Genomic DNA, 27,317 nt, shown 5'->3' with positions numbered 1-27,317 from the left:
AGTGGGAGGGTGAAGTGAGAGGCTGGGAGGTGATAGGTGGAGCCAGGCGAGGGGGAAGGTGAGTGAGTGGGAGGGTGAAGTGAGAAGCTGGGAGGTGATGGGTGGAAAAGATAAAGGGCTGAGGAGATCCGAAATGTTGACTCTTTGTTTCTCTCCATAGATGCTGAGCTTGTGTGTCCTATACACAGCCCAGTGTAGAATGTTTTGTCAGGGGTTTATCCCACTCCCTAATTCATGCTTTGGATTTTATGCGATTCCTAAATGGGGGTTGTGGTTATTCTATAGATTTATTGAGTATGCCCACAAGAAAATGAATCTCCGGGTTGTATACGGTGACATATCTGTACTTTGATAATAAATTTACTCTGAACTTTGAAGTGAACCTTATGCTGAATGTCAGTCTTCTGGAATATGTTTTATAATTTGTTAATTTATTTGTGGTAATTTTACTTGATGTGTTGTCGTGAGTTATATGTACTGTGTTGTACACCTTTGTCCGGAGGAAGGTTGTTTTGTTTGGCAGGATACGTGTATACAGTTGAATGGTGATAACCTTGAACTTGAGAGTCCATTTAATCAGTGACAGTAGATTTTATGTGTCGAGGAACAAGAGCCACATATCTCTTCACTACAATTAATGAAAAAGAACACAATAGATCACAGAAAAGTTACTAATCAAAGTTTGGCATGTTAAGGGAAAGATCCTTAACAGTGTTGCTGAGCAGAGAGATCTTGGATCCAAGTTCAGAACTCCTTGAAAGTGGCTCAGAGTTCAATAAGGTGGTTCAGAAGGCTTATGGAATGCTGATTTTGTTAGTCAACGCATTGAGATCAAAAGTCAAGAGATTGTGTTGCAAATTCGTAAAACTCTGGTTAGGCCACGTCTGGGGTATTGCAGACATTCTGGTCACCCTCCTATAGGAAGGATGTTGAGGCTTTGGAGAGGGTGCAGAAGAGGTTTACCAGGATGCTGTATGGTTTAGAGAGCATGTGCTGTCATGAGAGGCAGGATAAACTTTGGTTGTTTTCTCTGGAGCATCGGAGGCTGAGGGGAGATCAGATAGAGGTTTATAACATCTGAGAGGCAGAGATAGAGTGGACAGAGAGTATCTCTTTCCCAGGGTTGAAATGTCAAATACCAGAGTGCAGGCATTGAAGGTGAGAGGGGGCAGGTTCAAGAGGGATGTGAGAGGTAAGTTTTTTCCCTCAGAGAGTGGTGGATGCCTGAATGTGCTGCCTGGTCTGGTGGTCGATGCAAATACATTCTAGGCTTTTCAGAGACAATTTGACAGGCACTTTGATGTGAGGAAGATGTAGGGATGGGGACATTGTGTGGGTAGGAGGGAAAAGCTCAAAGTAAAGTCAAAGTAAATTTTATTATCAGAGTACGTATATCACCACATACAACCCTGAGATTCATTTTCCTGTGGGCATTTGCAGTAAATCTATAGAATAGTAACTATAACAGGATCAATGAAAGATCAAGTAGGTTGCAGAAGACAACAAACTGTGAAAATGCAAATATAAATAAATAGCAATAAATAACGAGAACATGAAATAACAAGATAAAGTCCTTAAAGTGAGATCATTGGTTGTGGGAACATCTGAAGGGATGAGTGTTTGGGTGTTTCTGATCTTTTTTTTATCTGGTTCAGCACAATATTGTGGGCCGAAGGGCCTGTTTCTGTGCTGTACTGTTCTATGTTCCATGTACTAGAACACAGAATCAGAATCAGGTTCATTATCACTGACAAATGTCATGAATTTTGTTGTTTTGCAGCAGCAGTACAGAGTTACAACACAAGTTACAGTAACAAATATATAGAAAATAAATCTGTCGTGTAGAAAGAGGGCAAAAATAGTGAGGTAATGTTCATGGGTTCACCGTCCGTTCAGAAATCTGATGGCAGAGGGGAAGAAGTTGTTCCTGAAAAGTTGAGTGTGTGTCTTCAGGCTCCTGTACCTCGTCTCTGATGGTGGTAATGAGAAGAGGGCATGTCCTGGGTAGTGGGGTTCCTGACTGATGGATACTGCCTTTGTTGATGTATTTTTCACATTTGTTGCTTGTCAGTCTTTGTTTGTGTGTGGTTTTCAATTGATTCTATTGTTTTTCTTTGTTCCACTGTGAATGCCGGGAAGAAACTGAATCTCAGGGTATTATATAATAATATGTAGCAACACACACACACACACAATGCTGGGGAAACTCAGCAGGTCAGACAGCATCTATGGAAATGAATAGTTAGTTAGTTGATAAATTGGGTCAAGACCCCTCTTTAGGACTGAGAGAGCAGGGGGAAGATGCCAGAACAAAGGTTGGGGGTGCAGAGTGGTTAGCTGGAAGACAATAGACAATAGGTGCAGGAGAAGGCCACTCGGCCCTTCAAGCCAGAACTGCCATTCACTGTGATAGTGGCTGATCATCCACAATCAGTACCCCGTTCCTGCCTTCTCCCCATATCCCTTGACTCTGCTATCATTAGGAGCTCTACCTAACTCTTCCTAGAAAGCATCCAGAGAATTGGCCTCTACTGCTTTCTGAGGCAGAGCATTCCACAGATCCACAACTCTCTGGGTGAAAAAGTTTTTCCTCAACTCCGTTCTAAATACCCTACCCCTTATTCCCAAATTGTGGCCTCTGGTTCTGGGCTCCCCCAACATCGGGAACATGTTTCCTGCCTCTAGCGTGTCCAATCCCTTAATAATCTTGTATGTTTCAATCAGATCCCCTTTCATCTTTCTGAATTCCGGTGTATACAACCCCAGTCGCTCCAACATTTCAACATAGGAATTTCAGTTCTATCCATACTGACTCTACGTCTCCTGTTTCTACATCCCCCCTTGCAAGGGACTGAATATCATTCCTCACCAACAGAGCCACCCCACCCTCTCTGCCCATCAGTCTGTCCTTTTGATAGGACGTATACCTTGAATATTCATTTCCCAGGCCCTGTCCACTTGAAGCCATGTCTCTGTTATTTCCACAACATCATACTTACCAATTTCCAACTGTGCCTCAAGCACATCCACTTTATTTCTTATACTCCGTGCATTCATATATAATACTTTTAATTCATTACTCCCCTCACCTCCCATATCAATTCCTATTTCACTTGGCCATACTGTACGATCCCTTCTTGAGCTTTCTGCTCTGTTGATTCTGCTGTCATTCTTAACTTTTCTTATTCTCACTTTCCCTTTATCTCCATCCTTATGTTTCCAGTTGTCCCCTCCCCCCTACAACTTAGTTTAAACACACCTGTGTTGCAGAGGCAAACCTGCCTGCCAGAATGCTGGTGCCCCGCTTATCAAGATGCAACCCGTCCCTTTTGTACAATTCATCCTTTCCCCGAAACATAGCCCAGTGGTCCAAGAATGTAAATCTCTGCTTCCTGCACCAGTTCCTCAGCCACACATTCAGATCCATTATCTCCCTGTTCCTGACCATTCCAGCACGGGGAACTGGAAGCAAACCGGAGATAACCACCCTGGAAGTCCGGCTTTTCGGCCTTCTTCCGAGTTCTCTGAAGTCGCGCTGTAGAATGTCTTTCCTCTTCTCCCCCACGTCATTTGTGCCGACATGCACCACCACTTCCGGATGTTCACCTTCACTCTTGAGGATTCCCTGCACCTGGTCCGTGACGTCCTGGATCCTGGCACCAGGGAAGCAACACACCATCCTTAAATCTCACCTGTTGCCTCAGAAACCCCTTTCTGTACCTCTCACTATGGAGTCCCCTACTAGTCATCTCCTTGGGTACAGGAACCAAGTAGGAAGTCTTCCAAAGCACCAGTATCTTTCCCTGACTCAGACCCAGATTGTAAAGGTTCTGCAAAATACCAGACAGGCCTTCAATACACTGGGGCTGATACCGTCTGTGTCAGCAGCCTTGACCTATGTAGTCCCTTGACCTGAAGTAGTCTCCTAACCTGATCTGCAGTCACAGTCAGATGGGGGAGAGTGGTCATCCTCATGTTGACAGGATACTCCAAGGTTGGGTGGTCAGTCTTTGTTTGTGTGTAGTTTTTCATTGATTCTGTTGTATTTCTTTGTTCCACTGTGAATGCTGGGAAGAAACTGAATCTACCCTACCTACACACACACAGACTGCTGGGAAACGCAGCAGGTCAGGCAGCATCTATGGAAATGAGTAGTTAGTTGATAATTTGGGCCAAGACCCCTCTTTAGGACTGAGAGGGCAGAACAAAGGCTGGGGGAGCAGAGTGGTTAGCTGGAAGGTGACAGGTGAAGCCAGGTGGGTGGGAAGGTCAAGGACTGGAGAAGAAAGAAACTGATAGAAGAGGAGAGTGAATACAATTGGAGAATCAGAAAGAGGAGGAGACCCAGGGGGATGTTTCGCACAGGTGAGAAGTAAAAGATTAGAATAGGAATATAGGAAGGGAGTGGAGTAAATTTTGTTCACCGGAAAGTGAAATCGATATTCATACCATCAGATTGGAGGGTACCCAGATGGAATATGAGGTGTTGCTCCTCCACTTTGAGGGTGGCCTCATCTTGGCACAAGATGTGCTTCCACCACGTCAGTTCTCAGGATGTGGTTTCCATTCCTGGGTATCAGAGATGTCCTCCTGATTCAAAGAGTGGGGTTTCTATTGATGTTTTCCTCACCTGTATCGCCTCCATTTCCCATACATCTCCACTCACTCCATCTTCCCGAGTGCCTCGTCCTCACCTACCACCACTTCAACCTCCACATCCAACACACTATCCTCCACAATTTCCTCAATCTCCAAAGGGACCTGACTGCTGAACGTATCTTTTCCTCCCCCTGCCCACCACTGTCTGCAGGGATCGCTCTCTCCACGATTCCCTTGTCCATATGTCCCTCCCCACTAATCTCCCTCCAGGCACGTATCCCTGCACCTGCCCATTCACCACCTCCCTCACCTCCATTGAGAGCCCCAAACAATCCTTCCAGGAGAGGCATCACTGCACTGAATCTGGCGGGGCTGTCTATTGTTCCCAATGTGGCCTCCTCTACATTGGAGAGACTCATCGTAAACTGAGGGACAGCTCCTCGAGCACCTCCACACCATCCACCATAAACGGGATTTCCTGATGGCCAAACATTAAAATTCCCATTCCCATTCCCAATCCCTTATCAATGTTGTTGATCTATTGCCTTGTCTTGTGCCAAGATGATTCCCCTTAAAGTCGAGGAGCAACACCTTATATTCTTTCTGCGTAGCCTCCAACCTAATGGTACGAGTATCGATTTGTCCATCTGGTGAACAAAATTCTCATCCCTCTTCATCTATTCCCCAATGTGACCTTTAATTTCTTAGCACCAAACTATTACTTCCCCCAGGTCCCCTCCTCCTGCGATTTCTCCTATTGTCCACTCTCCTCTCCGATCAGATTCTTTCTTCTCCAGCACTTGACCTTTCCCGCCTACTTGGCTTCACCTATCACCTTCCAGCTAGCCTCCCTCCCTCCCCTCACCATTTAGTTCAGGACAGGGGTTGTGGTTGGCAGAGAAAGAGGATGGGGAACGTGAGCTGTACATTAACACTGAACATCGTTCTGTCCCTCAGTCACAGACTCCGCACTTGGTGATCCGTGTGTAAACCACACCGTCCTGGATCAGCCCTGGAGGAGCACGGATTGTTCCAACACTGAGTGTACCGGTGGACAATGGATGGATGATCGATATCTTGCAGTGGGATGGTACAGATTTAACAGGTAAAGTGAGGAGATAATCACTGAGAAACTGGGCACAGAAGGGGAATGTAAACAGGGGAACAAGGGGTGTGTGAATGGGAAATGCAGGGAGACCGGGATCATCAGTGACTACACTGAGATGGGGAGTAAATACAGGGAGAGGAGAGATCCCACATTCTCGGGGTAGAGACAAGGGGGGAGGTACAACAGAGAGGGAATTTCCAGGATTGGGGGTTATTGACTAGAGACAGGGTACGGACAGGGTGAGTGTAATTTCCCATCTCTCTCTGAGTGAAAAAACTCCCTCAGATCAGAGACTGACTCTCTGATTGTTGTTTCAGTTCCGGAGGATGGAAGATTCCCGATACCATCGTTCCAGAGTATCGCTGTTCTGGGTACTACCCAGGCTGGATTAGAGGTAGGGTCAGAGTTTACATCAGTGTGGCTTGGTTATTTTTGGGGAGGGTCACAATAACAACTTGAATCTCTTCAGAGGACCCTAGCATGGACACAGAACCCCATCTCCCTGAGAGGTCTCCCCACGGTCACTCAAACCGCTCTACGGTCCTGTATCATCATGGAGTCCGGTGGAGGAGTGCCAACTTCCTAGAGTTGGGTTACAGAACTGATCTGCCCACTGACCCCATTCTGGATAGGACCCAGAGGAGTTTCAATGACCCCAGACTCATTTCAGTGGTGGGGCAATCTCCAGGGAGTTGGGGGAGTCTGCAGACATCTAGAAATGGTGGACGCATTGGTAATTATTTTCCAATGTTCTGTACATTCAGGATCAGTTCCTACAGATTGAAGGGTAGCTAATGTTTTCCCACTTTTTAAGAAAGGAGGAAGAGAGAAAACAGGCAATTACAGACCAGTTAGTCTGACATCAGTGGTGGGGAGATGCTGGAAACAATTATAAAAGATGAAATAGTGGCATATTTGGATAGCAGTGGCAGGATAGGTCCGAGTCAGTATGGATTTAGATTATGAAGACACGTAGTCCTCTTTTATTGTGATTTAGTAATGCATGCATTAAGAAATGATACATTATTTCCTCTGTTGTGATATCACAAAACACAGGACAAACCAAGGTCGACAAAACTGACAAAACCACATAATTATAACATATAGTTACAAGCAGTGTAACAATACCGTAACTTGATGAAGAACAGTCCGTGAGCACAGTAAAGTTCAAAGTTTCTCAAATGTCCCACATCTCACGCAGACGGGAGAAGGAAGAAAAACTCCCCCTGCCATGCCGACCACAATCCGACTCTGAGTCATCCAAAAACTTCTAGCTCTGATCAGCTCTCCGACACTGAGTACTGGGCGCCATCTCTGTCCAAACGATTCGACCTCCTTCTTGGTCGCCAAAAGCAGGCAATGCCGGGGATTTTGAGGCCTACCCTACGAAAGATTCCCGACCACACAGTAACGACAGCAGCGGACGGGCATTTCAGAAATTTCTCCAGATTTTCCTCCGTGCTTTCATGTCCATTCTCCATCAAATCAGAATTGTCCACGGCCCCTATTTAACAGATACAACATCATTTTTCACTGGAGAGCTGGGCACGCACGGTGCGCTGCCAGCTTCTCCTCCCTTTACGAAGGGGAAATCATGCTTGACTAATCTTCCGGAATTTTTTGAGGATGTAACTATGAAAATGGACATGGGAAAGCCAGTGGATGTAGTGTACCTGGACTTTCAGAAAGCCTTTGATACGGTCCCACATAGGAGGTTAGTGTGCAAAATTACAGCAAATGGTATTGGGGCTAGTGTACTGACATGGATAGAAAATTGGTTGGCAGACAGGAAACAAAGAGTAGGGATTAATATGTCCTTTTCAGAATGGCAGGCAGTGACTAGTGGGGTACCGCAAGGCTTGGTGCTGGGACCGCAGCTATTTACAATATACATTAATGACTTAGATAAAGGGATTAAAAGTAGCATTAACAAATTTGCAGATGATACAAAGCTGGGTGACAGTGTGAAATGTGAGGAGGATGTTATGAGAATGCAAGGTGACTCGGACAGGTTGTGTGAGTGGGCAGATGCAGTTTATTGTGGATAAATGTGAGGTTATCCACTTTGGTGGCAAGAACAGGAAGGCAGATTACTATCTGAATGGTGTCAAGTTAGGAAAAAAGTACAATGAGATCGAGGTGTCCTTATTCATCAGTCACTGAAAGTAAGCATGCAGGTACAGCAGGCAGTGAAGAAGGCTAATGGCATGTTGGCCCTTCATAACAAGGGGAGTTGAGTATAGGAGCAAAGAGGTCCTTCTGCAGTTGTACAGGGCCCTGGTGAGACCACAGCTGGAGTATTGTGTACAGTTTTGGTCTCCAAATTTGAGTAAGGACATTCTAGCTATTGAGGGAGTGCAGCGTAGGTTCATGAGGTTAATTCCCAGGATGGCGGGACTGTCATATGTTGAAATGTTGGAGCGACTGGGGTTGTATACACCGGAATTTAGAAAGATGTAAGGGGACCTGATTGAAACATACAAGATTACTAAGGGATTGGACACGCTAGAGGCAGGAAACATGTTCCTGATGTTGATGTTGCAGAGGCAGTGTGGCTCAAAGGGTCAGAAGGCCCTACACCGTGTTTTATTGCCAAATAGATAAATAAATTAATAAAACAGATTTAAACATTTGTTGAAGTGTGGAGAAAATGTCAGGAAGCAGGAATAATTCTGGAAATTACAGTGTGGAACGAGCTGCCTGAACAAGTGGTGGATGCCATTTTGATTTCAATGTGTAAGAGAAGTTTGGTTGGTCCATGGATGGGAGAGATGGAGGGCTATGGTCCGGGTGCAGGTTGATGGGACAAGGCAGTTTAAATGGTTCAGCATGGACTGGATGGGCCGAAGGGCCTGTTTCTGTGCTGTAGCTTTCTGTGACTCTCTGACCAGTAAGTCTCACGTCAGTGGTAGGGAAGGCAGTGGAGAGGATTCTTATGGATGGGACTTGTGAGCATTGGGAAGACCGTGGGTGAATGAGGGACAATAACAAATGACGCCCTCACCAATCAAAAAAACCTCTCAACCTCCACTTTAAATTTATAAATGACGTGACCTCCACAGCCATTTGTGGCAATGAATTTCACAGATTCACCACCTTCTGGCTAAAGAAATTCTCCCTCATCTCTGATCTAGAGGGACGTTCTTGTGTTCTGAGGCTGTGCCCTCTGGTCCCAGACTCCCCCTCTACAGGAAACATCCTCTCCATGTCCACTGTATCCAGGCTTTTCAATATTCGATAGGTTTCAGTGACATTCCCCAGACGTTTGACAAGGTCCCTCACGGGAGGCTCATTCAGAAGATTAAGGTGCTGCTGCGGGGAGGGTGGGGTGGAGAGGGAGAGGGCAGCAGTTCAGTGCTGACTGAGGCCAGACCAGACCGTGGGTTGTGAACCACTGATTTACAGTGGGTCCTGATTCACATTCCCCGCTGTACTGTGGGACCGGGTACATTTTACAGTGTTTATAAATCTCATTCCAGGTCCCCATCCCAACGTGGGAGAGGGGGAGGTGAACAGGACCGTCTGCTTCACCTGGAGTATATACACCTGTTCCGGGAGCCGAGAGATCAGGGTGAAAAACTGCTCCGGTTACTTTGTGTATTGGCTGGGGCCGGCACCCTGGAGCAACGCTGTGTACTGTACAGGTAGGTCACCGTTCCCCAGTGACACAGCAGTGTGGTAGTTGTGGGGAAATTCTGGGATGTCCTGAGTCACCAACACACACCACGGGCTGAGTTTTGCAGTCAGTTGTCCTGCCCGTGGTCTGTGATCACCTTTCTTGTATCCCCCTTCACACCTGGGTCAGAATGAAACTGCCCAGTCTGACCTGAGACAGAGATCATAGAACACAGAACAGTACAGCACAGCACAGGCCCTTCGGCCCACAGTGTTGTGTCAGCTGCCGGGAGAGTGTCTACCCATCCCCTGGAGTGACAGAGGCTGAGACTGACAGGGAATGGAGGGAGCAGTGGTGAGAGTGAGGGGAGGGGGGGAGTGACGCACCAAGTGGAGAGGGAGATGGAGGGAGACCATGGGGAGAGGAAGATAGGGAGAGGGTGAGTGGAGAGGGAGGCAAGGAGAGTCCGAGGGAGACAGGGAGGGGCCAAGGGATGGGGGAATTAGCTGCCAACTGGAGAGGGAGATAGGAGAGAGGCCGAGGGAATGCAGAGACAGTGAGAGGTCGAGGGGAGGAGGAGACGGAGACACTGGAAGGGAGGGGATGGGGACACGGGTGGCTGAGGGAAAGGGGAGATTGCGTGAGTCTGAGGGGAGGGGAGTCAGGAAGAGGCTGAGGGGACTGGGTGGCAGGGAGAGGCCAAGGGGTGAGGGAAACGGAGAGGCAGAGGGGAGGGTCTGAGGGGATTGGAGTTAGATAGATGCCGAGGCAATAGGGAGACAGAGTGAGGCCAAGGGGATGGGAAGACAGGGAGGGGCCGAACGTATGGCGAGACAGCGAGAGTCTGAGGGGAGAGAGCACGAGGCAGTGAGGAACCGAGGGCAGAGCGCAAGGCGGCGAGGGTCCGAAGGGAGAGGGCGAGGGTCCGAGGGGAGAGGGCGAGGCGGCGAGGGTCCGAGGGGGGAGGGAGAGGCGGCGAGGGTCCGAGGGGAGAGGGCGAGGCGGTGAGGGTCTGGGGGGTGGAGAGTGAGGCGGCGAGGGTCCGAGGAGAGAGTGCGAGGCGCCGAGAGTTTGATGGGAGAGGGCGAGGCGGCGAGGGTCAGAGGGGAGAAGTCGTGGCGGCGATGGTCTGAGGAGAGATTGCGTGGCGGCAAGGGTCCGAGGAGAGCGGGTGAGGCGGCGAGGGTCTGAGGGGAGAGGGTGACGCAGCGAAGGTCTGAGGGGAGAGGATGAGGCGGCGATGATCCAAGGGGTGAGCGCGAGTGGCGAGAGTAGAGAGAGACCAAGGCGAGAGTAAGTTGCAGTGTAACTGATAGTTAACTATGGTAGGGAGACACCGAGGAGAGAAGAAATTGGGGGGAGACTGAGGGTGGAGGGTAGTCGGGAGTGCGAGTGGAAAGGGAGGTAGGGAGCAACTCGGGTGAGGAACGTAGGGTAAGCCAAGAAGGAGAGTGATAGCAAGAGACAAGGGGAGAGGAAGGTAGGGAGAGTCAGAGGGGATGGTGGTAGGGAGAAATCGAAAGGAGACAGTGAGGATGTAGTGAGGTAGGGAGAGACTGAGGAGAGAACATGAGGAGAGACCAAAGGTAGGGGTTTTTGAGTCAGACCGAGGGGAAGAGGGAGTTAGGGTGAGACGGAGTGTGGAGGGAGGAGGACACCAAGGAAAGAGGGAGGTAGGGAAGGAGATGTGGTTAGTGAGAGAGTGAGGGAAGAGGGATGTACGCAGAGACTAAGGGGATGGGGAGGTTTTGGAAGTCCGAGGGGAGAAGCAGGTAGGGAGAGACTGAGGGGAGAGGGAAGTCGGGAGGTATTGAGGGGAGAGGAAGGTTGGAAGAGGCCGAGGGGTGAAGAAGTAAGTGAGAGATTGAGGTGAGGGTGAGGTTGTGGGGTCCGAGGGGAGGTGGAGATAGAGAGGGATACCAAGGGGGGAGGGAGGCAGAGAGTGATTTAGGGTAGACGGAGTTAAGGAGACACAGTGGGGGGGGAGGGAGGGGTAGGGAGAGACTGAGGGGTGAGGAGAAGATCAGGGTGTGAGGTAGGGAGAGACTGAGGGGAGAGGGAAGTCGGGAGGGACTGAGGGGAGAGGGAAGTCGGGAGGGACTGAGGGTAGAGGACAAGATAAGGGTGTGAGGTAGGGAGAGACTGAGGGGAGAGGGAGTTCATGAAAGTCAGAGGGGAGATGGAGGTAGAGAGAGACTGTGGAGGGAGGGAGATGGAAAATTGTATTGACTTTATTTCTTACATCCCTCACATATCTGAGGAGTAAAATTCTTTACGTTATCTCTCTGTCTGAAGGGGCAAGGAGCAATAAATGGTAATTTGTAATAAATAATATAGTCATAGTCATACTTTATTGATCCCGGGGGAAATTGGTTTTTGTTACAGTTGCACCATAAATAATTAAGTAGTAATAAAACCATAAATAGTTAAATAGTGATATGTAAATTATGCTGGGAATAAGTCCAGGACCAGCCTATTGACTCAGGGTGTCTGACCCTTCAAGGGAGGAGTTGTAAAGTTTGATGGCCACAGACAGGAATGACTTCCTATGATGCTCTGTGCTGCATCTCGGTGGAATGAGTCTCTGGCTGAATGTACTCCTGTGCCCACCCAGTACATTATGTAGTGGATGGGAAGCATTGTCCATGATGGCATGCAACTTGGACAGCATCCTCTTTTCAGACACCACCGTGAGAGAGTCCAGTTCCATCCCCACAACATCACTGGCCTTACGAATGAGTTTGTTGATTCTGTTGGTGTCTGCTACCCTCAGCCTGCTGCCCCAGCACAAAACAGCAAACATGATAGCACTGGCCACCACAGACTCGTAGAACATCCTCAGCATCGTCCAGCAGATGTTAAAGGACTTCAGTCTCCTCAGGAAATAGAGACGGCTCTGACCCTTCTTGTAGACAGCCTCAGTGTTCTTTGACCAGTCCAGCTTATTGTCAATTCATATCCCCAGATATTTATAATCCTCCACCATGTCCACACTGCCTCCCTGGATGGAAACAGGGGTCACCGGTGCCTTAGCTCTCCTCAGGTCTACCACCAGCTCCTTAGTCTTTTTCACATTAAGCTGCAGATAATTCTGCTCACACCATGTGACAAAGTTTCCTGTACTCAGCCTCATCTCCCTTGCTGATGCATCCAACTATGGCAGAGTCATCCAAAAACTTCTGAAGATGACAAGACTCTGTGCAGTAGTTGAAGTCTGAGATGTAAATGGTGAAGGGAAAGGGAGACAAGACAGTCCCCTGTGGAGCCCCAGTGCTGCTGATCACTCTGTTGGACACACAGTGTTGCAAGCACACGTACTGTGGTCTGCCAGTCAGGTAATCAAGAATCCATGATACCAGGAAAGCATCCACCTGCATCGCTGTCAGCTTCTCCCCCAGCAGAGCAGGGCGGATGGTGTTGAACGCACTGGAGAAGTCAAAAAACATGACCCTCACAGTGCTTGCTGGCTTGTCCAGGTGGGCGTAGACACGGTTCAGCAGGTAGACAATGGCATCCTCAACTCCTAGTCGGGGCTAGTAGGCGAACTGGAGGGGATCTAACTGTGGCCTGACCATAGGCCGGAGCAGCTCCAGAACCAGTTTCTCCAGGGTCTTCATGATGTGGGAGGTCAATGCCACCGGTCTGAAGTCATTGAGACCGCTGGGGTGCGGCGTCTTCAGCACAGGGACGAGGCAGGACGTCTTCCACAGCACAGGAACCCTCCGGAGCCTCAGGCTCAGGTTGAAGACATGGCGAAGTACTCCACATAGCTGATGGGCACAGGCTTTGAGCACCCTGGTACTGACACCATCCGGTCCTGCAGCCCTGCTTGGGTTGAGACGTTTCAGCTGTCTTCTCACCTATTCAACTGTAAAGCCCACCGTGGTGTAATAGTATGTACAACAGGACAGTCAATATAACACAGAAATACAGCTGTGTCAGTGTGTATTAATCAGTCCGATGGCCTGGTGGAAGAAGCTGTCCCAGAGCCTGTTGGCCCTGGCTTTTATGCTGTGGTACTGTTTCCCGAATGGTAGCAGATGGAACAGTTTGTGGTTGGGGAAACTGGGATCCCCAATGATCCTTTGGGCCCTTTTTACACACCCGTCTTTGTAAATGTCCTGAATAGTGGAAAGTTCACATCTACTGGGCTGTCCACACCACTCTCTGCAGAGTCCTGCGATTGAGGGAAGTACAGTTCCCATACCAGGCAGTGATGCAGCCAGTCAAGATGCTCTCAATTGTGCACCTTATGATTTTGGTGCCTAGACCAAATTCTTCAGCCGTCTGAGGTGAAAGAGATGCTGTTGTGCTTTTTACATCACACAGCCGTATGTACAGACCATGTGAGATCCTCGGTGATGTTTATGCCCCATCTTGGATCATGGATTTTGTAACATGTTCATATCGCTGGCCTTTGAACAGGGAGCAGGGTCCGAGAGTGCCTATGAACTGAAAAGACATGACTACAACTGTGCCGTGACCTCGATGTAGATCACAGCTTGGTGCCATCTTGTCTGGGATATGGTCCTCACACTGGCACATGGGACTAATTTAGTTGGGAAAAGGTCTGTCTGGGATATGGTCCTAACGCTGGCACATGGGAGTAATTTAGTTGGGAAAATGTCTGTCTGGGGGTGGTGGGCAGAAAGGCCCATTTCTCTGCAGAGCCCAGTGCACAATGCGGTTTATTTTGTGTGTATTTCACAGGTCCTGTGTATCAGATTCATGTGGCACAGTCCAGTACCCACTCTGTGTTCATATTGTGTCCCCTCCTCCCTCGTACCTACTGCCCATGTCAGTTACAAACAGGAGATTCTGCAGATGCTGAAAATGTATGGAAAATGCTGGAGAAACTCAGCAGGTCAGGCAGCATCCATGGTGAGGAATGAACAGTGAACGTTTTGTGCTGAGACCCTTCATCAGGACAGGAAATGACGGGGGAAGAAACCGAAATAAGAAGGTTGGGGGGAAGAGAAGCCATACAGGCTGGGAGGTGATAGGTGGAGCCAGGCGAGGGGGAAGGTGAGTGAGTGGGAGGGTGAAGTGAGAGGCTGGGAGGTGATAGGTGGAGTCAGGCGAGGGGGAAGGTGAGTGAGTGGGAGAGTGAAGTGAGAGGCTGGGAGGTGATGGGTGGAAAAGGTAAAGGGCTGAAGAGACCCGAAATGTTGACTCTTTATTTCTCTCCATAGATGCTGCCTGACCTGCTGAGCTCCCCCAGTATTTTGTTTGTCCGATACACAGGCCAGTGCAGAATGTTTTGTCAGGGGTTTATCCCACTCCCTAATTAATGCTGTGGTTTTATTCTACTCCTATCTACAAAAGACTCAATTCCCTGGAGGACCCACCATCCCAGGAAATCCCTCCTGTTCCCATAGTGATTGCATGCTCCAACTCTACATGATGGTAACCCCAGAAGAGGGACAGACATTCAGCCTGGGCAGAGCCCTTGACTGCCTGGACCCACGAATGGCCATCTTGGCCAGGTCCAGGAACAAGCCCACCAGTAGATTCTCTGAGCATCCCAACCCCTCCGTACTGGGTGACCATATATCAGGAGCACAGGGCTGAAGTACAACCAAAACGTGAGCAGCAGCCCCTTCAGATACTCAAACAGGGGCTGCAACCTCTCACACTTCATATAAACATTGTACCCTGACTCCTCCCGGCCTCACAAAGGACAGGTGAACCGGGTGTCTGTGAAACGGCTCAAAAATCTATTGCACGGCACAGGGGAAAAGTTCACTCAACTTCACTCACCCCGTCATTGAAATGTTCCCACAACCTATGGACCCACTTTCAAGGACTCTTCATCTCATGATATTGATATTTATTACTTATTTATTTCTCATTATCATTATTTTTTCTTCTTTTTGTATCTGCACAGTTTGTTGTCTTCTGCACTCTGGTTGAATGGCCTAACTGGTCGGTCTTTCATTGATTCGGTTGTGGTTATTCTATAGATTTATTGAGTATGCCCACAAGAAAATGAATCTCCGGGTTGTATACGGTGACATATCTGTACTTTGATAATAAATTTACTCTGAACTTTGAAATGCACATTATGCTAAATGTCAATCTTGTGCAATATATTTTATAATTTGTTAAATTATTTGTGGTAATATTACTTGATGTGTTGTCGTGAGTTATATGTACTGTGTTGTACACCTTTGTCCGGAGGAAGGTTGTTTTGTTTGGCAGGATACGTGTATACGGTTGAATGATGATAACCTTGAACTTGAGAGTCCATTTAATCAGTGACAGTAGATTTTACGTGTCGAGGAACAATAGCCACATATCTCTTCACTACAATTAATGAAAAAGAACACAATAGATTACAGGAAAGTTAATAAGCAAAGTTTGGCATGTTGAGGGAAAGATCCTTAACAGTGTTGCTGAGCAGAGAGATCTTGGATCGAAGTTCTGAACTCCTTGAAAGTGGCTCAGAGTTCAATAAAATGGTTAAGAAGGCTTATGGAATGCTGATGTTGTTAGTTGAGGCATTGAGTTCAAAAGTCAAGAAGTTGTGTTTAAACTTCATAAAACTCTGGTTGAGCCACATCCGAGGTATTACAGACATTATGGTCACCCCACTATAGGAAGGATGTTGAGGCTTTGGAGAGGGTGCAGGGGAGGTTTACCAGGATGCTGTCTGGTTTAGAGGGTGTTATGTACACGCAACCCTGGGGAAAGTACCTGGTGAAATTACCGGTTACATGCATGCAACACTGTAAAAGTACTAGCAGCAATAGAGCACACTTGGCGTCAGTTTTTTTGTGTTGCTAAAATCCACTATCTTTATTAGTAACTACTAAATATAGTAACTTTACTAGGTGATCAAAAGTTAGCAGTATTATACATATATAGGTGTATAGATAAAGCTCCCAAACTTATTCAAGCTCAGATGGCAAGAGTTACAGTCTAACGATGGTATGTAAGAAAGGTCAGTTTAATCCTCAGGTTAATTAATGCAAGATATTTGTAATCCAAAGGCGAATGTTGAGGGAAGGCAATCATGTCGATATTCCACAGATTCCACAACAGCAATACAAAATAACAATAGCTGTAGGTTTTATCTCCAAAGTTGTTCCACTCCACACAAAGTATCACCAACAGTAGCTTATCACAAAGGGGACCCTCTGCCTGAGAAAACTACCACCCAGGCAAGGGTAGACACACCGGTAGATTCCACAAGGTTACCCCAAACACACAACGTGATAGCCACTTTTCCAGTTCCACGACATACGAAATAACTCCAACAGTGATTTGCCACAGGGGTGCCTTTCTTCAGTGAACTACCACACCCAAACAAAGGGTAAATACACTCGTGCTATTCATAAAGGTTTTCCCCTCACCAGAGAACCTACTCCTGTGGATTGACTATGTGACAATCACACTTTCATAGTCGAATGGAATCAATCTCACCCTTACGGGCTACTTACAAGAGAGTCCAAACAGTGATCTCTATCGCTAGATTTCTTCTGTTTCAAACCTTTCTCTCCCCTCTTCTCTCTCTGCAAACAACTTCTAGTTGCAGTACTTTGTGAGAGTCATTTATCAATACTCTGGATCGATCTCAACTCACCTCTTTTGGGCTACTGAAAGTTTAAACCAGCGACGCCACTTACTGGTGTCTTTCAATGATCAAAACCATCTCGACTCTGAGCATGTATCTTTCTATGTGTCTAAATTTGTGTATATTTACAAAATACAATTAAGTTGGTCAGTAAAACTATTGAAAATCTTTTCTTTGTACTTTTGTCAGTTAAATAAAGGTTCACGTGAATTAACATGTCACAGATTTTTGTTTTCATTTTTTTTTGGAAAATATCCCAACTTTTCTGGAAATGGAGTTTGAAAATAAAAGTATAAAGAAATAGCAATAAATAACGAGAACATGAAATAATAAGATGAAGTCCTTAAATTGAGATCATTGGTTGTGGGAACATCTGAAGGGATTAGTGTTTGGGTGTTTCTGATTTGTTGTTTTATCTGGTTCAGCACAACATTGTGGGCCGAAGGGCCTGTTTCTGTGCTGTACTGTTCTATGTTCCATGTACTAGAACACAGAATCAGAATCAGGTTCATTATCACTGACAAATGTCATGAATTTTGTTGTTTTGCAGCAGCAGTACAGAGCAATACACAAGTTACAGTAACAAATATATAGAAAATAAATATGTAGCGTGGAAAGAGAGCAAAAATAGTGAGGTAATGTTCATGGGTTCACTGTCCGTTCAGAAATCTGTTGGCGGACGGGAGGAAGTTGTTCCTGAAAAGTTGAATGTGTGTCTTAAGTCTCCTGTACCTCCTCTCTGATGGTGGTAATGAGAAGAGGGCATGTCCTGGGTGGTAGGGAGCTGACTAATGGATACTGCGTTTTTGATTTCTATTGCACATTTGTTGCTTGTCAGTCTTTGTTTCTGTGTAGTTTTTCATTGATTCTGTTGTATTTCTTTGTTCCACTGCGAATGCCGGGAAGAAACTGAATCTCGGTATTATATAGTAATATGTAGCAACACACACACTCATAATGCTGGGGAAACTCAGCAGGTCAGGCAGCATCAATGGAAATGAATAGTTAGTTGATAATTTGGGCCAATACCCCTCTTTAGTACTGAGAGAGCAGGGGGAAGATGCCAGAACAAAGGATGGGGAGGGCAGAATGGTTAGCTGGAAGGTGACAGGTGAAGTCAGGTGGGTGGGAAGGTCAAGGGCTGGAGAAGATAGAAGCTGATGGGAGAGGAGAGTGAATACAACTGGAGAAACAGAAAGAGGAGGAGACGCAGGGGGAAGATTAAAGCAAGTGAGAAGTAAAAGATTAGAATGGGAAGATAGAAAGGGTGAGGAGTAAATTTTGTTCACCGGAAAGTGAAATCAATATTCATACCATCAGGTTGGAGGATACCCAGATGGAATATGAGGTGTTGTTCCTCCACCTTGAAGGTGGCCTCATCTTGGCACAAGATGTGCCTCCACCACTTCTGTTCTCAGGATGCGGTTTCCATTCTAGGGTATCAGAGATGTCCTCCTACTAACCCCTCTGCACCCCACAACCCTATCTAACTCCCTGTTAAATATAGCCAATGAACTGGCCTCAACTGTTTCCTGTGGCAGAGAATTCCTCAGGTTCACCACTCTCTGTGTGAAGAAGTTTTTCCTCATCTCGGTCCTAAAAGGCTTCCCCTTTATCCTTAGACTGTGACTTCTCGTTCTGGACTTCCCCAACTTCGGGAACAATCTTCCTGCATCTAGCCTGTCCAATCCCTTTAGGATTTTATACGTTTCAATAAGATCTCCCGTCAATCTTCTAAATTCCAGCGAGTATAAGCCTAGTCGATCCAGTCTTTCTTCATATGAAAGTCCTGCCATCCCAGGAATCAATCTGGTGAGCCTTCTTTGTACTCCCTCTATGGCAAAGATGTCTTTCCTCAGATTAGGGGACCAAAACTGTACAAATGCTCCAGGTGTGGTCTCACCAAGGCCTTGTACAACTGCAGTAGAACCTCTCTGTTCCTGTACTCGAATCCTCTTGCTATAAATGCCAACATACCATTCGCCTTTTTCACTGCCTGCTGTACCTGCATGTCCCTCTCAATGACTGATGTACAATGACACCCAGGTCTCGTTACACCTCCCCTTTTCCTAATCGGCCACCATTCAGATAATAATCTGTTTTCCTGTTCTTGCCACCACAGTGGATAACCTCACATTTATCCACATTAAATTGCATCTGCCATGAATTTGCCCACTCACCTAACCTATCCAAGTCACCCTGCATCCTCTTAGCATCCTCCTCACAGCTAACACTGCCACCCAGCTTCGTGTCATCCGCAAACTTGGAGATGCTGCATTTAATTCCCTCATCCAAGTCATTAATATATATTGTAAACAACTGGGGTCCCAGCACTGAGCCTTGCGGTACCCCACTAGTCACCGCCTGCCATTCTGAAAAGGTCCCGTTTATTCCCACTCTTTGCTTCCTGTCTGCTAACCAATTCTCCACCCACACCAATACCTTACCCCCAATACCGTGTGCTTTAAGCTTGCACACTAATCTCCTGTGTGGGACCTTGTCAAAAACCTTTTGAAAATCCAAATATACCACATCCACTGGTTCTCCCCTATCCGCTCTACTAGTTACATCCTTAAAAAAATTCTACAAGATTCGTCAGATATGATTTTCCTTTCACAAATCCATGCTGACTTTGTCCGATGATTTCACCGCTTTCCAAATGTGCTGTTATCACATCCTTGATAACTGACTCTTGCATTTTCCCCACCACTGATGTCAGGCTAACCAGTCTATAATTCCCAGGTTTCTCTCCCCCTCCTTTTTTAAAAAGCGGGGTTACATTAGCCACCCTCCAATCCTCAGGAACTAATCCAGAATCTAAAGAGTTTTGAAAAATTATCACTAATGCACCCAATATTTCTTGGGCTACTTCCTTGAGCACTCTAGGATGCAGACCATCTGGCCCTGGGGATTTATCTGCCTTTAATCCCTTCAATTTCCCTAACACCACTTCCCTACTAACATGTAATTTCCTCAGTTCCTCCATCTCACTAGACCCTTGGTCCCCTACTATTTCCAGAAGATTATTTATGGCCTCCTTAGTGAAGACAGAGCCAAAGTATTTGTTATTGGTCTACCATGTCCTTGTTCCCCATGATCAATTCACCTGTTTCTGACTGTAAGGGACCTACATTTGTCTTAACCAATCTTTTTCTTTTCACATATCTATAAAAGCTTTTACAATCAGTTTTTCTGTTCCCTGCCAGCTTTCTCTCATAATCTTTTTTCCCTTTTCTAATTAAGCCCTTTGTCCTCCTCTGCTGGACTCTGAATTTCTCCCAGTCCTCAGGTGTGCTGCTTTTTCTGGCTAATTTGTATGTTTCTTCTTTGGAATTGATACTATCCCTAATTTCCCTGAATAGAAGGGCTGAGATTGCCTGTTTCCGTGTTGTCATTGTTATATGGTTATATGTTATATGGTTTAAAGAATGGCCTTTCCTTCCCTCTACTATTGATGCTTCCCTCACCTGTATCTCTTCCATTTCCCATATATCTCCACTCACTCCAGCTTCCCTCGTCCCTCGTCCTCACCTACCACCACTTCAACGTCCGCATCCAGCACACTATCGTCCACAATTTCCTCAATCTCCAAAGGGACCCGGCTGCTGAACGTATCTTTTCCTCCCCCTGCCCACCACTGTCTGCAGGGATCGCTCTCTCCACGATTCCCTTGTCCATATGTCCCTCCCCACTAATCTCCCTCTAGGCACTTATCTCTGTACCTGCCCATTCACCTCCTCCCTCACCTCCATTGAGGGCCCCAAACACTCCTTCCAGATGAGGCATCACTACACTGAATCTGCCGGGGCTGTCTATTGTTCCCAATGTGGCCTCCTCTACATTGGAGAGACTCATCGTAAACTGGGGACAGCTTCTCAAGCACCTCCACACCATCCACCATAAACGGGACTAACCGATGACCAAACATTTAAATTCCGATTCCCAATCCCTTTCCAATGTTGTTGATCAATAGCCTTGTCTTATGCCAAGATTATTCCCCTTAAAGTCGAGGAGCAACACCTTATATTCTTTCTGTGTAGCCTCCAACTTAATGGTACGAGTATTGATTTGTCCATCTGGTGAACAAAATTCTCATCCCTCTTCATCTATTCCCCAATGTGACCTTTTATTTCTTAGCATCAAACTATTACTTCCCCTAAGTCCCCTCCTCCTTCCATTTCTCCTATTGTCCACTCTCCTCTCCGATCAGATTTTTTCTTCTCCAGCCCTTGACCTTTCCCACTGACAGCTTCATCTATCACCTTCCAACTAGCCTCCATCGCCTCCCCCCACCATTTAGTTCAGGATGAGGGTTGTGGTTGGCAGAGAACGATGACGGGGAACGTGAGCTGTACATTAACACTGAACATCGTTCTGTCCCTCAGTCACAGACTCCACACTCGGTGATCCGTGTGTAACCCACACCATCCTGGATCAGCCCTGGAGGAGCACGAATTGTTCCAACACTGAGTGTACCGGTGGACAATGGATGGATGATCAAAATGTTGAAGTGAGATGGTACAGATTTAACAGGTAAAGTGAGGAGATAATCACTGAGAAACTGGACACAGAAGGGGAATGTAAACAGGGGAACAAGGGGTGTGTGAATGGGAAATGCAGGGAGACCGGGATCATCAGTGACTACACTGAGATGGGGAGTAAATACAGGGAGAAAGGAGATCCCACATTCTTGGGGTAGAGACCAGGGGGAGGTACAACGGAGAGGGAATTCCCAGGATTGGGGGTTATTGACCAGAGACAGGGTACGGACAGGGTGAGTGTAATTTCCCATGTCTCTCTGAGTGAATAAACTCCCTCAGATCAGAGACTGACTCTCTGATTGTTGTTTCAGTTCCGGAGGATGGAAGATTCCCGATACCATCGTTCCAGAGTATCGCTGTTCTGGGTACTACCCAGGCTGGATTAGAGGTAGGGTCAGAGTTTACATCAGTGTGGCTTGGTTATTTTTGGGGAGGGTCACAATAACAATCTGAATCTCTTCAGAGGGCCCGAGCATGGACACAGAACCCCATCTCCCTGAGAGGTCTCCCCACAGTCACTCAGACCGCTCTACGGTCCTGTATCGTTATGGAGCCCAGTGGAGGAGTGCCAACTTCCTGGAGTTGGGTTACAGAACTGATCTGCCCACTGACCCCATTCTGGATAGGACCCGGCGGAGTTTCAATGACCCCAGACTCATTTCAGTGGTGGGGCAATCTCCAGGGAGTTGGGGGAGTCTGCAGACATCTAGAAATCGTGGACGCATTGGTAATCAATTTCCAATGTTCTATAGATTCAGGATCAGTTCCTGTGGATTGAAGGGTAGCTAATGTTTTCCCACTTTTTCAGAAAGGAGGAAGAGAGAAAACAGGCAGTTACAGACCAGTTAGTCTGACATCAGTGGTGGGGAGATGCTGGAAACAATTATAAAAGATGAAATAGTGGCATATTTGGATAGCAGTGGCAGGATAGGTCCCAGTCAGCATGGATTTAGATTATGAAGACACGTAGTCCTCTTTTATTGTGATTTAGTAATGCATGCATTAAGAAATGATGCATTATTTCCTCCGGTGTGATATCACTAAACATAGGACAAACCAAGACTGAAAAAACTGACAAAACCACATAATTATAACATATAGTTACAAGCAGTGTAACAATACTGTAACTTGATGAAGAACAGTCCGTGAGCACAGTAAAGTTCAAGGTTTCTCAAATGTCCCACATCTCACGCAGACGGGAGAAGGAAGAAAAACTCCCCCTGCCATGCCGATCACAATCCGACTCTGAGTCATCCAAAAACTTCTAGCTCTGATCAGCTCTCCGACACTGAGTACTGGGCGCCATCTCTGTCCGAACGATTCGACCTCCTTCTCGGTCGCCAAAAGCAGGCAATGCCGGGGATTTAGATGCCTACCCTACGAAAGATTCCCGACCACACAGTAACGACAGCAGCGGACGGGCATTTCAGAAATTTCTCCAGATTTTCCTCCGTGCTTTCATGTCCATTCTCCATCAAATCAGAATTGTCCACGGCCCCTATTTAACAGATACAACATCATTTTTCACTGGAGAGCTGGGCACGCACGGTGCGCTGCCAGCTTCTCCTCCCTTTACGAAGGGGAAATCATGCTTGACTAATCTTCCGGAATTTTTTGAGGATGTAACTATGAAAATGGACATGGGAAAGCCAGTGGATGTAGTGTACCTGGACTTTCAGTAAGCCTTTGATACGGTCCCACATAGGAGGTTAGTGTGCAAAATTACAGCAAATGGTATTGGGGCTAGTGTACTGACATGGATAGAAAATTGGTTGGCAGACAGGAAACAAAGAGTAGGGATTAATATGTCCTTTTCAGAATGGCAGGCAGTGACTAGTGGGGTACCGCAAGGCTTGGTGCTGGGACCGCAGCTATTTACAATATACATTAACGACTTAGATAAAGGGATTAAAAGTAGCATTAACAAATTTGCAGATGATACAAAGCTGGGTGACAGTGTGAAATGTGAGGAGGATGTTATGAGAAAGCAGGGTGACTTGGACAGCTTGTGTGAGTGGGCAGATGCATGGCAGATGCAGTTTAATGTGGATAAATGTGAGGTTATCCACTTTGGTGGTAAGAACTGGAAGGCAGATTATTATCTAAATGGAATCAAGTTAGGAAAAGGGGAAGTACAACGAGATCTAGGTGTTCTCGTACATCAGTCACTGAAAGCAAGCATGCAAGTACAGCAGGCAGTGAAGAAAGCTAATGGCATGCTGGCCTTCATAACAAGGGGAATTGAGTATAAGAGCAAAGAGGTCCTTCTGCAGCTGTACAGGGCCCTGGTGAGACCATACCTGGAGTACTGTGTGCAGTTTCGGTCTCCAAATTTGAGGAAGGACATTCTTGCTATTGATGGAGTGCAGCGTAGGTTCACAAGGTTAATTCCCGGGATGGCGGGACTGTCATATATCGAAAGATTGGAGCGACTGGGCTTGTATACTCTGGAATTTAGAAGGCTGAGAGGGGATCTTATTGAAACATATAAGATTATTAAGGGATTGGACACGCTGCAGGCAGGAAGCATGTTCCCGCTGATGGGTGAGTCCAGAACCAGAGGCCACTGTTTAAGAATTAGGGGAAGGCCATTTAGAACGGAGTTGAGGAAAAACTTTTTCACCCAGAGAGTGGTGGATATATGGAATGCTCTGCCCCAGAAGGCTGTGGAGGCCAAGTCTTTGGATGCTTTCAAAAAAGAGATGGATAGAGCTCTTAAAGATAGTGGAATCAAAGGTTATAGGGATAAAGCAGGAACTGGATACTGATTGTGGATGATCAGCCATGACCACAGTGAATGGCGGTGCTGGCTCGAAGGGCCAAATGGCCTACTTCTGAACCTATTGTCTATTGTCTATTGACAGGCAGGTTTGTGGATCTTGTGTAGGAGGTAGAAACGGGAAGTGGGAGGTGTGGGAACTACAAGGTTGGTAGCAGTGGATGGGAGATCCCCTGAGCAGATAAAGTAGGTGATGGTGTGGGAGACAATGGCCTGGTGACTTGGAGAGGTTGTGTGAGTGGACAGATGCATGGCCGATGCAGTTGATTGTGGATAAATGTGAGGTTATCCACTTTGGTGGCAAGAATAGGAAGGCAGATTACTATCTGAATGGTGTCAAGTTCGGAAAAGGGGAAGTACAAGGAGATCTAGGTGTTCTTGTACATCAGTCACTGAAAGCAAGCATGCAGGTACAGCAGGCAGTGAAGAAAGCTAATGGCATGCTGGCCTTCATAACAAGGGGAGTTGAGTATAGGAGCAAAGAGGTCCTTCTGCAGTTGTACAGGGCCCTGGTGAGACCACACCTGGAGTATTGTGTGCAGTTTTGGTCTCCAAATTTGAGGAAGGACATTCTAAGTATTGAGGGAGTGCAGCGCTGGTTCACGAGGTTAATTCCCGGGATGGTGGGACTGTCATATGTTGAAAGATTGGAGCGACTGGGGTTGTATACACTGGAATTTAGAAGGATAAAGGGGATCTGATTGAAACATATAAGATTATTAAGGGATTGGACACGCTAGAGGCAGGAAACATGTTCCTGATGTTGGGGGAGCCCAGAACCAGAGGCCACAGTTTAAGAACAAGGGGTAGGCCATTTAGAACGGAGTTGAGGGAAATCTTTTTCACACAGAAGGTTGTGGTTCTGTGGAATGCTCTGCCCAGGAAGGCAGTGGAGGCCAGTTCTCTGGATTCTTTCAAGAAAGAGTTAGATAAAGCTCTTAAAGATAGTAGAGTGAAGGGTTATGGGGAGAAGGCAGGAACAGGGTACTGATTGCGGATGATCAGTCATGATCACAGTGAACGGCGGTGCTGGCTCGAAAGGCTGAATGACCTTCTCCTGCACCTATTGTCTATTGTCATCTTTCACCAATTAGTGGGATCAATTAAGGGTTGCTATGGTAACGTAGCAGTTAGCGTGAGGCTGTATTAGCTCGGGGTGTCGGAGTTCAGAGTTCAATTCCAGTGTCATCTGTAAGGAGTCTCTGTCAGTCCTCCCCATGGAATGCATGGGTTTTCCCCGGGTTCTCCGGTTTCCTCCCACAGTCCAAAGACGTACCGGGTGGGTTCGTCGGTCATTGTAAATTGTCCCATGATGACGATCGGGTTTCTCGGGATTGTCGAGGGTTGCAGAGACAGTGTGGCTCAAAGGGTCAGAAGGCCCTACTCCGTGTTTTATTGCCAAATAGGTAAATAAATAAATAAAACGGGTTTAAGCTTCTGTTGAAATGTGGAGAAAATGCCAGGAAACAGGAATAATCCTGGAAACTACAGTGTGGAACGAGCTGTCTGAGCAAGTGGTGGATGCCATTTCGATTTCAATGTGTAAGAGAAGTTTGGTTGATACATGGATGGGAGAGATGGACGGCTATGGTCCGGGTGCAGGTTGATGGGACAAGGCAGTTTAAATGGTTCAGCATGGACTGGATGGGCCGAAGGGCCTGTTTCTGTGCTGTAGCTTTCTGTGACTCTCTGACCAGTAAGTCTCATGTCAGTGGTAGGGAAGGCAGTGGAGAGGATTCTTATGGATGGGACTTGTGAGCATTGGGAAGACGGTGGGTGAATGAGGGACAGTCACAAATGACACCCTCACAATTCAAAAAAACCTCTCAACCTCCACTTTACATTTATAAATGACGTGACCTCCACAGACATTTGTGGCAATGAATTTCACAGATTCACCACCTTCTGGCTAAAGAAATTCTCCCTCATCTCTGATCTAGAGGGACGTTCTTGTGTTCTGAGGCTGTGCCCTCTGGTCCCAGACTCCCCCTCTACAGGAAACATCCTCTCCATGTCCACTGTATCCAGGCTTTTCAATATTCGATAGGTTTCAGTGACATTCCCCAGACGTTTGACAAGGTCCCTCATGGGAGGCTCATTCAGAAGATTAAGGTGCTGCTGTGGGGAGGGTGGGGTGGAGAGGGAGAGGGCAGCAGCTCAGTGCTGACTGAGGCCGGACCGGACCGTGGGTTGTGAACCACTGATTTACAGTGGGTCCTGATTCACATTCCCCACTGTACTGTGGGACCGGGTACATTTTACAGTGTTTATAAATCTCATTCCAGGTTCCCATCCCAACGTGGAAGAGGGGGAGGTGACCAGGACCGTCTGCTTCACCTGGAGTATATACACCTGTTCCGGGAGCCGAGAGATCAGGGTGAAAAACTGCTCCGGTTACTTTGTGTATTGGCTGGGGCCGGCACCCTGGAGCAACGCTGTGTACTGTACAGGTAGGTCACCGTTCCCCAGTGACACAGCAGTGTGGTAGTTGTGGGGAAATTCTGGGATGTCCTGAGTCACCAACACACACCACAGGCTGAGTTTTCCAGTCTGCCCGTGGTCTCTGATTACCTTTCTCGTATCCCCCTTCACACCTGGGTCAGAATGAAGCTGCCCAGTCTAACCTGAGACAGAGATCATAGAACACAGAACAGTACAGCACAGCACAGGCCCTTCGGCCCACAATGTTGTGTCAGCTGCCGGGAGAGTGTGGGAGGGTTAGACTGACAGGAAATGGAGGGAGCAGTGGTGAGAGCGAGGGGAGGCGGGGAGTGATGTACCAAGGGGAGAGGAAGACAGTGAGAGGTTGAGGGGAGCGGGAGACGGTATTACGCTGATGACGGGGAGATGGAGACACAAAGGGAGGGGACGGGCCACAGGGGTGGCTGAGGGAAAGGGGGTATCGCGTGAGTCCGAGGGACGGGGGAGTCAGGGAGAGGCCGAGGGTAGTGGGTAGCAAGGAGAGGCCAAGGGGTGAGGGAAACGGAGAGGCAGAGGGGAGGGTCTGAGGAGATTGGAGTTAGATAGATGCGGAGGCAATAGGGAGACAGAGTGAGGCCAAGGGGATGGGAAGACGGGGATGGGCTGAACGTATGGCG

At 47.3% G+C, this 27,317-nt stretch overlaps 1 protein-coding gene across 1 annotated transcript in view; it reads left to right on the top strand.

The window, feature by feature from the left end:
• The window catches only part of LOC134339924 (pancreatic secretory granule membrane major glycoprotein GP2-like), a 44,852-nt gene extending 18,145 nt beyond the window's left edge, over positions 1–26,707 (top strand). Inside the window, exons 3-6 of the mRNA XM_063036711.1 lie at positions 5,557–5,704; positions 6,025–6,101; positions 9,187–9,351; positions 26,505–26,707. Coding sequence (XP_062892781.1) covers positions 5,557–5,704; positions 6,025–6,101; positions 9,187–9,351; positions 26,505–26,707 — 593 coding nt within the window. The remainder of the gene's footprint in view (positions 1–5,556; positions 5,705–6,024; positions 6,102–9,186; positions 9,352–26,504) is intronic.
• The last annotated feature ends 610 nt before the right edge of the window (positions 26,708–27,317 follow it).

The sequence above is a fragment of the Mobula hypostoma genome, chromosome 31 (genome assembly GCF_963921235.1).
Source record: "Mobula hypostoma chromosome 31, sMobHyp1.1, whole genome shotgun sequence".
In the NCBI taxonomy this organism is placed as follows: Eukaryota; Metazoa; Chordata; class Chondrichthyes; order Myliobatiformes; family Myliobatidae; genus Mobula; species Mobula hypostoma.
The sequence above is the reverse complement of the archived record's forward strand: the minus strand, read 5'-3'. Positions and strand labels throughout refer to the sequence as shown.